This window comes from Chlamydotis macqueenii, chromosome 2 (genome assembly GCF_036417535.1).
Source record: "Chlamydotis macqueenii isolate bChlMac1 chromosome 2, bChlMac1.mat, whole genome shotgun sequence".
NCBI classification, from domain to species: Eukaryota; Metazoa; Chordata; class Aves; order Otidiformes; family Otididae; genus Chlamydotis; species Chlamydotis macqueenii.
Window position 1 is genome coordinate 141,629,981 of NC_141557.1, and position 9,901 is coordinate 141,639,881.

The 9,901-nt window shown below is 48.2% G+C and overlaps 1 protein-coding gene and 1 long non-coding RNA gene across 3 annotated transcripts in view; both read right to left on the bottom strand.

Moving 5' to 3' along the window:
* YWHAZ (tyrosine 3-monooxygenase/tryptophan 5-monooxygenase activation protein zeta) overlaps window positions 1–5,695 on the bottom strand; it is a 28,996-nt gene extending 23,301 nt beyond the window's left edge. The window contains exons 1-2 of one of the 2 annotated variants that reach the window (XM_086741095.1): window positions 5,558–5,695; window positions 2,784–3,087 (exon numbers count right to left, since the gene is read on the bottom strand). In XM_086741095.1, coding sequence (XP_086597221.1) covers window positions 2,784–3,077 — 294 coding nt within the window. In that variant the 5' untranslated portion in view covers window positions 3,078–3,087; window positions 5,558–5,695. The other variant, XM_086741096.1, reaches the window with a different exon arrangement.
* Window positions 5,696–7,323: 1,628 nt separating this feature from the next.
* On the bottom strand, window positions 7,324–9,370 carry LOC147601846 (uncharacterized). The gene is made up of 2 exons (XR_015257881.1): window positions 9,019–9,370; window positions 7,324–7,650 (listed from the first exon to the last, which is right to left on the bottom strand). It is a non-coding gene; the product is annotated as an uncharacterized LOC147601846 (long non-coding RNA).
* Between the last annotated feature and the right edge of the window lie 531 nt (window positions 9,371–9,901).

A 9,901-nucleotide genomic window follows, 5' to 3' on the forward strand; every position in this document is an offset into this window, starting at 1 on the left:
TAAATGGTTGTACCTGACCCACATAACTGCTAAAATTTTTATCACCGAGTCTAACAGTTATGAAGAAAAAAAGAAGCCCAGCATTAACTGCTTTAGTCACTTGTAAGTCAGTGGAAGAGCTGGGAACAGAACCCAGGCACAGTTTAGTATACTCTGTGTCTACTAGATTAGAGGAGCTATTTCTTCCAATCCACTAGTAATTTGATTCCAACAAACAAGAGGGAGAAGCGTCAGAAGAGCCAGCTTTGGCTACATTCTGCTAGTCACAAACACATTCTCTTAATTGGTTTCCTCTCTTCGACACTGAAGTCAGGACACAAGTCACTTCCACACTCAGCTGTGATGTAACACCCTAGGGTACTGAATATTACTTAAGAGCCTAGCAGGCTCAAACAGATTCACAGTCTTAATAAAAGATACAAAAGTTTCCAAGCTTCTTTTGTACTGTAATTGATAAGGCTCGTGACTATAAGCTTTGGAAGTGTGGTGTTAACACTTCAGGTCTTATTAATGGCATACTTCACACAAATTTGAACATTTGGTAAACCTTGTTTTTTACTTCTGTGAACAGTTATAGACTAGATCATGCTGTACAGAGGATAAAAAAAAATTAGAGGAGCTTCTGAAAAAAAAACGTAGTTCTACATTTGTATATAGCATTGTACAGACTCCTGCTCATAAAACCCCAACTAAGTATGTTACCACAATTCTTTTTTCTCTGTGAAATAAAGCAATATGATCAGTTATGTTTCTAGGTGACTAAGAATGCATGTAAACAGGCTTATTCCAACAAAGAGAACAAGAATATAAAATCTAAATATAAACAATAAATAAATATAAATCTAATTCTTCAATGCAATCAGCAATGTCAAAGGTAGTGGATGCTGTTTGAAACATTTTAAAATCCTATCCCTTGAATTAAAATACAGTTTCTATTTTTTTTTCTTTTTAAATCTCAGTCTAAAAAAATTACTTTTATTAACGCTAATCACTGCCCAAGGCACTGTTTTTTTTTCTGGACAGTAATTTTTCCTGAATCTAATAAGAAAAACTGGACCGGCAACACTGAAGATTAGTAAGACATTAGCTTCCTAAAAGTAGTAAGATGTCAAAGAATAATAATTTCTTTGAATAATGTATATCACTCATTAAACACAATGAGAAATTCAAGTTCATTTTGAGATTCAGAAGATTCAGCAAAATTCCCCACCCATGTGCCTCCAACAGATACTTTAACTGCTGCAGTAAACTTGAAAACTGAGGGGTTTAGTTTTTGTATTCAGCATGCAAAATAAAAGCTAGTTTCATCTTAATCTGGTTTCCATTATCATAAAAAAAAATCTAATTGCAAATACTAAGTTCTTCTAAAAGGGGGTTTTCTAAGCCAAATGACTTAATTAAAATGACTTAATTAAAATGACTTCTTAAACCCAAACATAGTTTACAAAAGAATTTCAGATCACTCTGAACTGAAAGCATCCACCCCCCAAGGACTTTCCTATTAATAAAATAATTAATTTTAAAAAGAAATAACAAGGAATTACAATGCCAGATTTAGATCCTTATTTCCCTGGCTTAAATAGATCAGCCACCACTTAACAACACAAGAACAAGTAAATCAGTTCTCTCCAAAGTGTAAGTTTGGCATTTCCATTTTCATAGTGGAAGTTCAAGAGTTATCCTTACACAAGATAACAAAACATACGGAGCTGGGTGTGTTACCATAACCATGGAAGCCAGCGTAAACTGGAAGCCACGACTCAAGCGTTATCCATGCCGACTTTTACACACCCTTGGAGAACCAGTCTTCCAGAAGCCGATGTCACTTAGTTATCTTACACAGCAAACAAAATTTATGCTACTCATTGATCTTAATTTTTGTCTGACATCAGATCTTCAAGCACATACTTAGCTATTTAACACCTCCCTCATATCACATGTCATTCTGTCACCTCCAGGTATGTGATCCCTTGTCACATACAGGAGGACATACCAGCAGGGTCCACACTCCAGCGGACAATTCTACTGCTGACAGTAACATCTACCTCACAATTGGTTGCAGGACTGGACACCCATTACTCATGTGCTCGCTGAAGCACCACAGGCATATGCAGTTGAAAAAAATCTGACAATCTGGAATAAGCATTTGGAAAAGGTTTGGATTTCATAAACCAGTCTCCTAATGAAAATATAGCATTGTTTGCTGGGAACGTGCATGTTTTAACATAACTACAAGCCACAGAAAATGCCTAACAACTTGAGTACCCTTTTTAAGTTTAAGAGGGTATCACAACATTTCTACTGCCTCTTCCTGCAGACAATTTTCTGCATGGCTGAGTCATAACTAACATTACATCATCTTACCCAGGGAGGGGCACAATTTCCGTAGAGTAAGAACTACCTCTTACAACCAGAGCAGCATATTAAAGTTGCAGAAATCAAAGTGATCTAGGATACAAATACTGCATTGAGGGGAAGGGCAGAGGAGAAAACCCTAAACTAAACCTGTATCTAGTTTAGTCTCAAAGAAATGTTCATTTTCCGTAACTATTATTTTACACATAATAATATTTCAATATGTCACCAAATTAATTAGCATTCATAGCTAAGACGATTTGTATATAAATAATCAATACATTAGGGGGAAAGAAAAGTCAGACATTTTTTAAACAGCATAGGAGACCACAGCTTTACTGACAGACTAGAAGTAGTCCCAGAGGGCCCAGCACCATTTAGCTTGCAACTCTAAGTAAAAATGGATCAACAGTTTCATTATTTCTCACCAGCACATCATTGCAGATGTCTCTTAGCTCAGTCTCAATTTTCTCTCTGTATTCTCGAGCCATCTGCTGTTTTTTCTCAGCGCCTTCCGTCTTTTGTTCAATACTTGAGACGACTCTCCAAGATGACCTACGGGCTCCTACAACATTTTTATAGGCAACAGAGAGAAGATTCCTCTCTTCGTTGGACAACTCAGCTCCTTGCTCAGTCACAGACTTCATGCAACTTGCCATGTCATCATATCTTTCAGCCTGCTCAGCCAGTTTGGCCTTCTGCACCAGCTCATTTTTATCCATGCTGATATTTCTAAAGAGGAAAAATAGTGAGGCATTATTCAGACACTGATCAAGGACAAAGGTGTTTTACCTTCATATGCAGAGCAAACCATTCTCTAAGTAGTTTGGAGCTGTTAAGAGGTACAACTGAAATCCAGAACCCAAGACATACAAGCACTCAATGCTCAAACACACAGATACATGGATTGAAGACTTAAAGCCACTGCTTCCTCCTGAAAAATTGTTAACTTTAAGTACATCATTATTTTAATAAATTCAAACAAAAGCACCCAAAGGTGAACTGAAAGCAAGTAATTCTTATCTTATGCATATAAACGATCCTAGTTCTTTGCCAATGTTTTCTTGTAAGACTACATTCAAGCTGCATCAGCTGCATCTCATTATCAATATAACAAAATTGACAACGAAGAAATTCAATAGTAAGTTTTTCACACGAACAGACCAAATAGAGGCTAGATAAACAGTACCAAGCAACTCTCTGCACCTTAAGAGAATCTCACATGCAGAAAGACTTTGCATAAGGATCTGCAAATGAAATCCCACACTGGATATTATAAAGTTATAATGCACCAAATATCTAAATTTCAAGGTGTACACCCTTCAAAAATGTTAATTTCTTTTCCCAGAATGGGATACAGTAGACATTCTGAGCCAGGTACTGCTTCTCAGCCTGAGAGACTATGCTTTCAGAGACAAAAGAATTTTCTTTTACTTAAAAATATTACTTCAACATCAATATTTGTATCTCAGATAGCGCAACCTTGCCGAGAGGCTTCATAACCTGCATCTTATCAGCACTTTAAAGAAAAAAAAAAAGTCAAGCTCTACTGAACAGAGATATCAGGGTTTTTTCTTTTTTCCCCCCCTTTGGCGTGTCAGGCAAGATTACTCCTCCCTCATTCCCCCATCCTTTTATGCATCCTGACTTGATCATTTTGAGGCCCTGGCAAGGTGCTTTGGGATACATCACCCTTTAAAGTTTGACTACACTATTAAAGCAAGAATCAATTGTGGACTGTATGGTTTGTTTCTGTATGTTCCATACGTAGCATCTTAACCTTCAAACGTTAACATTTCTGTCATTTTACATAAAGTTTCCACAAACAATAGCAGCACTATCTTCCATTTAGGAATAAACTGAACACGTTTTAACATTCCAGTCACCAGAAAGGGAAAGTTTTAGTAGCTCCTACCCCCAGCAGCGGGGCACAAACTCAGCGGCTGTTCCGTAGCGTTTGCTAACGTGCGCTGAAAACTTGACCGCGCCGCGAACAGCGGGGTTAAGGAGCCATTTTAAGGCAAGGTCTTGGTTACAGTTATCTACCACCCGACGTGATCAGGAAGAGCGTGGTTAAAACGCCGGTCACAACGCCCTTCTACCAGGCCACCAGTCTGCCCGCGGGCTGCTAGGGCAACATCCTTTCCAGGAGGCCACGCCACCCGTCGCTCCCGGCGGCCGAGGGCTGGGCGCTGCCCCGGATTGCCCCGCAGGCGAGGTGACAGCAGAAAATGGAGCGGCCCGGGGGAGGAGCGGGCGGCGCTGCGCGGCCCCCCCGGGGCCGGGAGGCACGGCGCGGGCCGCCCCTCCCCGCGCTGCTGCGGCCGCCGCAGCCGCTCGCCGCGGGGACACCCAGCGCCTCGCCGGCCGCCTTTGTCATGGCGGATCGGCGCCGGAGCCCAGCCCACTCCAGCGCGCGTTCATCCCGCTCACCTCCGCCCAGCGCCGGCGGCTGCGGAGGAGGATGCCGCGTCCCCGCCCCAGCCGGACGAGGGGAAGCCCGCGGGCCCAGCCCCAGGGGAACGGGGAAGAGCGGAGGGCGGCAGAGGAACCCCCCCCTCTCCAGTCCCGGGGGAGCCGCCCCTACCGCCCGGACCCCTCGGGCAGGGGAGGGGGGAAAGAGGATGGGCGGAGGCGAGGGAGGAGGGGGGCTGGGCGGAGAGGAGGGAACCGAGCCCGACCGAGGGGCGGCCGCTGCGGCTCTTCCGCGCCCGGGCAGCGCTCCCGGCGGGAGACCACACCCAGCGGCGGCCGCCCGCGCCCCGGCCCCCCTCTCCCGCCTCCGCCCGGCGGAGGCGGCCCGCCCCCCTCCCACCTCCGCCGCCTCTACACGGGCGCGGGATCGCCCCCGCCACCGCGCCACGGGCGGGGCGCTCACCTGCCGCCCCCTCCGCCGCCCCGGCGGCTCTTCCCCTCCCCCCCTCCCCTCCTCTCCTCGCCGGCGGGGAGGGGCAGCCGCGGCCTCACCTGCGCAGCCCCTGCCGCCCCGCTCCCTCCCCGCGAAGCCGCCTTACCGCCGAAGCCGCAACGGAGCGTGGGGGGCGGGGGAGGCGGGCAGGGAGGGCTCGGGTGCTGCCCGCCGGCCGCCTCGCTCGGCCCCCCCCCCCCCCCGCACGCCGGGGGCGGGGGGCAGGGTGCCAGGTGCCAGAGCGGCGGGGCGGCGCGGCGGGCCCCGTTACCTGTGCGCGGCGGGCCCCGTTACCTGTGCGCGGCGGGAGCGCGGCAGCGACGGGTGTCTCGGGGCGGGCGGGCGGCCGGCGCGGACTGTGCCTGTCTCGCGGCTCGCTGCGCTGCAGCCTCTCTCCCAGCGCCACACACGGCGTCTCCGCCAATCACCGCGCCGCAAACGCACGGGCAGCGCACCGCCCGTGACGTCAAGCGGCGCCATGGCAACGGCGAGGGCGCGAGCACGGGCCCGCGCCTCCCCCGGCGCGCCACAGGGTGGAGGCCTCGCCAACCGCCGCGGGCGCCGGCGGGACACGGACACGCCCAGAACCGGCGGGCGCGCGCTTCTCCCGCCGCCCCCGCGCCCCCCCCCCCCCCCCGCCCCCGACTGCGGAGCCGAGCGGGGTGGGGGGAGGCGCGTCCGCGCTGCGGGGCTGCCGCAGGGCTGGGCCGGGGCGAGGCCGCGTCCCGCCCTCAGCCCTGGCCTCGGACACTCCGCCAACTGCCTGGCCCGGCGGGGACCTGCCCCCCACCTCCACCCCTTCGCCACCGCTCGGCTGAGGAGATCGGCGGTGGCGGAGCGGTCCCGCTGCCCTATGCAAACCAAGAGCGGGGGCACGGTACGGCCTGATGTGGCCGTGGGTCGTGCACGGGTGTTCCCCTCGCCCCCCGCGTTCCCCCCGCCGTGTACCACACACCCCAAGCGAGCTCTCTCGGCTTTGTTTTTTTCCACAAGGGCCGAGTTTTTCCAACGAACCCCCCCTTGCCAAGCCCCCGCGGGGCCCAGCAGAGCCTCCGGCACCGTTTCTCTTGCAGGGCCCGCAGCGTGGGGCGCCCGTAACGGGGCCGGGTGGGTGGGCGAGCTCCGGGCTACCGAAGGGACGGGGGCTGACCCGGTGCGTAGGGGCCTGCATGTGCCGAGCAGGGCATTGAACCGCCCGCCGGGATCCAAATCCTGGGCCAGGAGTGGGAAGGAGGTGGTGGGTTGGAAAGATCCAGAAGAGGACGGCACATGGAGGCTGGGCAGGGCCCTGAGAGACCCTGCCTGGGACCGGTGGGGTGGAAATGGAGCCGGGCTCTGCGGATGCAGAACAGTCCTCTTGCAAGCCTCTCCCTTGGAAAGGCGAACGGGACTTTTGGCCAGCACCATGCAAACATTGATGAGAACGTGGTGACAGGAGTAGGAAGAGTATTAAAATAATAAGCATTGCAGTTGTTGGAAACGCTTTTTGGAAAAAAAGAGTGTTTCCCAAAGGTGTTCAAAGCCTGCAGTCACTTGTCCCCTTTTTGAACAGCATGCCCCAGCTCAATTCCCTGTCTCAAGTATGTGGTGTCCTGACCTCTCATGTGCTTTTTCCTGGGCTCTGTGATCAGCACTATCTCACAAAATTAGAAATAAGACGGAGAAAGCACCTCGATGCATTTTTTGAAAAGGGTCGGGCATGGTAGAGGAGGTAGGGAGATTTTCTCTTCCAGACTTGTGTTGTATCTGGCAACACTACGGAACAGGAGCATCTCCAGCAGGAGAGGGAGATTCCCCCCCCCCCCGCGCCCCCCCCCCCCCCCAGGCTTCCTCCCCGCTGTGGTGCCAAAGGGAGACCCCCGTGAGCGCTCCGCCCTATCCCTTTTCAATGCCAGGTCTCATATAAAACCTCAGACTCTGGTCACGTGGCTGGTTACCATATCCCAGCTGTGGAGCCGTAACTGGAAATCAAGTGACAGCAGCTTTCTGAGCGACTCCTGCTTGGATCACAAAGGAGGCTTGAACGACTGAAAACAACTCACGCAGAAATAGCCACAGCGCAGGATGGACATGTGTTTATGCAGACAGAGTCATAAAAATCTGTTGGTAGGGCAGTTTGTGGGAATAGCATAGGAAGAGTGAGGTGCTTGCTTCTCAGAAAGCAAGAGGAAGTTACGAATGTATTTGTGTTCTTGACAACTGACTGGCTGGGACCAGTTTGGGAGGGTACCAGAGAAAACAGGGTCAACAGGTTCTCCTGCAGATGCGCTATCGTGCCTCCTGGTCTTGCCTGCGTGCCCTTCTGTCTTTTCCAGGCGCTTCTGGGGTGGCTTCTCTGCATGTTCCTTGTCTTCCCTCCATCCTGCATTGACGAAGTGACTGTAGACCTGAGAATGTGATAAAGTGACCAGAATGGGGAGTTTATTTCTAAATCTTCAAAACAACGATCCTGTGTTGTGAGTAAATATCAGAAAGGCACTATTTTAAGCTCTGTATGACAAAGTTGGCTTTTTAAGAATAGGGCTTTTTTTTCACTTACCCTTTAATTGTATCATAGAAAGAACGGTTACGTTTTCTGTGGTGGCATTTTACCCATAGTGTTGGTTTATGGGTCTCTTCCTGCCCTTTCTCATGGCCTAAAATGTATTTTGGGGTTTGCCATAACATACTTTTTTTTCTCCATATAAGTTTTGTCCAGCAACTTCTGTTATCTTAGACATTGATTTAACAGTGGGTATTTTTTTTTAATTTCTCATGAGTTCTAGTGCCTTCCATTTACTCCAAGATTTAGTGAATTTCACTCACATTCCTGTGGAATATTGCTGGAACACTTGTGAAGAGAGCTAAAAAAAAAGCAAAGTGGGCAATATCGGGCAGAACAAAGCTCACCAAAATTTACTAGCTGTGTCAGGTGAGAATATCACTGTTGCTTAATTTAAATGTGAAGAAGAGCATAACCTTCCTTTTTACTTCCCCAATGATGCTTTGTTGGAGTATACAGATATGGAGGAGTTCATTTTTGAAACAAGCATCATAAGCCTCAGGTTCATAATGTATTCCAATACACAATGCTTCTTCATCTTATCTGTTTTTATTTTTTACCATTATTTTCCACTTTGGGAAGCAATAGGAGGAGAGCTTGAGAGCTGTACTTGAACACAGATGGTATGATGGCACAGCATTTGCTGCAACTTGCTTCAAGTTATGTTACAGAGTTCATTTTTAACATAAGCTTTAAACCTTTATTTTGTAGAAAATCTCATCGAAATGGCAGCCACCCAAATATAGACTATACATTTTCAGAGGTACTTGAATATTTTGTGGTAACATGTTGAAAAATTAACTGATACAGGAAAAATAATAATCCCTAAAAATGCATAAAGAATCCAGACCAGAGCGTATGTTAGATGCCGCACAGGTATGTATTGCTCTTTGCTATCTCCAGGCAATATAGAAGCTCTTGTAAGGTAGGCTGCAATACTGTAGGCAGTGTTAATAGTTTTGTGGAAGGAAAACATCAGCCTTTCCATTCACTCCTTGCCACTATTTCTGGTTTGGGAGTGAATGGAACGTCTCCTGCAACAACTCAAATTGCCACTAACCATAGTTTTTGTTTGCTCACAGCCCCATATGTCAATAGATGCTGCACTCGTTCCCCTTTAAGTGGGCTATTTTTGCCAAACACCATTTCCACTCCTCTGGATTTCATGAACGCTGCCATTTGAAACCGATCCAAGGAATTAGACATTACTCACCTTTGCATATGCCATCTCCTGAGCAGATACTCTCCTGCTGTCTTCTATTCTTGTATTTCCTGCACTTTTCCCCAAGTGTGGAATGTTTTATTTTGTCTTGCTTATTGCAGTTTTGACCAGGCAACTTGGTCTCTTAAAAAGATAGCTCTAAGCAGTTTCCCTTTTCTTCAAATGCATTTTTCCTGGTGCTCTCCGCACAGCTTTTTGTTCGATGACTTGCACTTTCACTATCTCAGGCTGCCAGGCGTTCTTGTCGGCAGCTAGGAGCAAAAATTCATTTGTAGAGTTAGACACATTTGCATATAAAAGTACATACTTTTATGTTTATTTACAGTGATACTTCACTTTTTTATATGAGAAGAAGAAATTGAGGGATGGGAGGGGGAGAAAATGACCCCAGATCTCTTTTATTCTCCCTCTAACACAGCATTTAGTTCTTTCTTCTTCCCTCTCATCCTTTCTGCCGTAAGTGCTTAGTTATTCTTCCCTGTCCTTAACCATCTTTAATTAAAAGTGGATGGGTAGCAAGGCATGGTTATCCACGCACAAGAAGAGGACGGTAGGGTTTTTGGGCGGGTTGGTTACCCTCACACGGGCCAGGGAAGGCAGTCCAGGAAGCCTGTAGGAATAGCTCTTAAAAGTCGACAAAAGCTGTCAGGACTGGAAGGCGTAGCGGTGGTTGCTTTCGGTGCTAACCAGGCTGCTGCTAGAAAATGGAGATGTTCTGATTGACTGATTTATTTTTTTTTTTTCCCTGGGAACAGGAAAATGAGGAAAGACAGCCTAGCAAAGGGCATTTCTCCAGAGACCAGGAGATGATTCTGCAAATCTATGGCCTGTGTTGGGAGGAAAGAAGAGCTGTCAGGTCTGTTGTGTGCTCTGC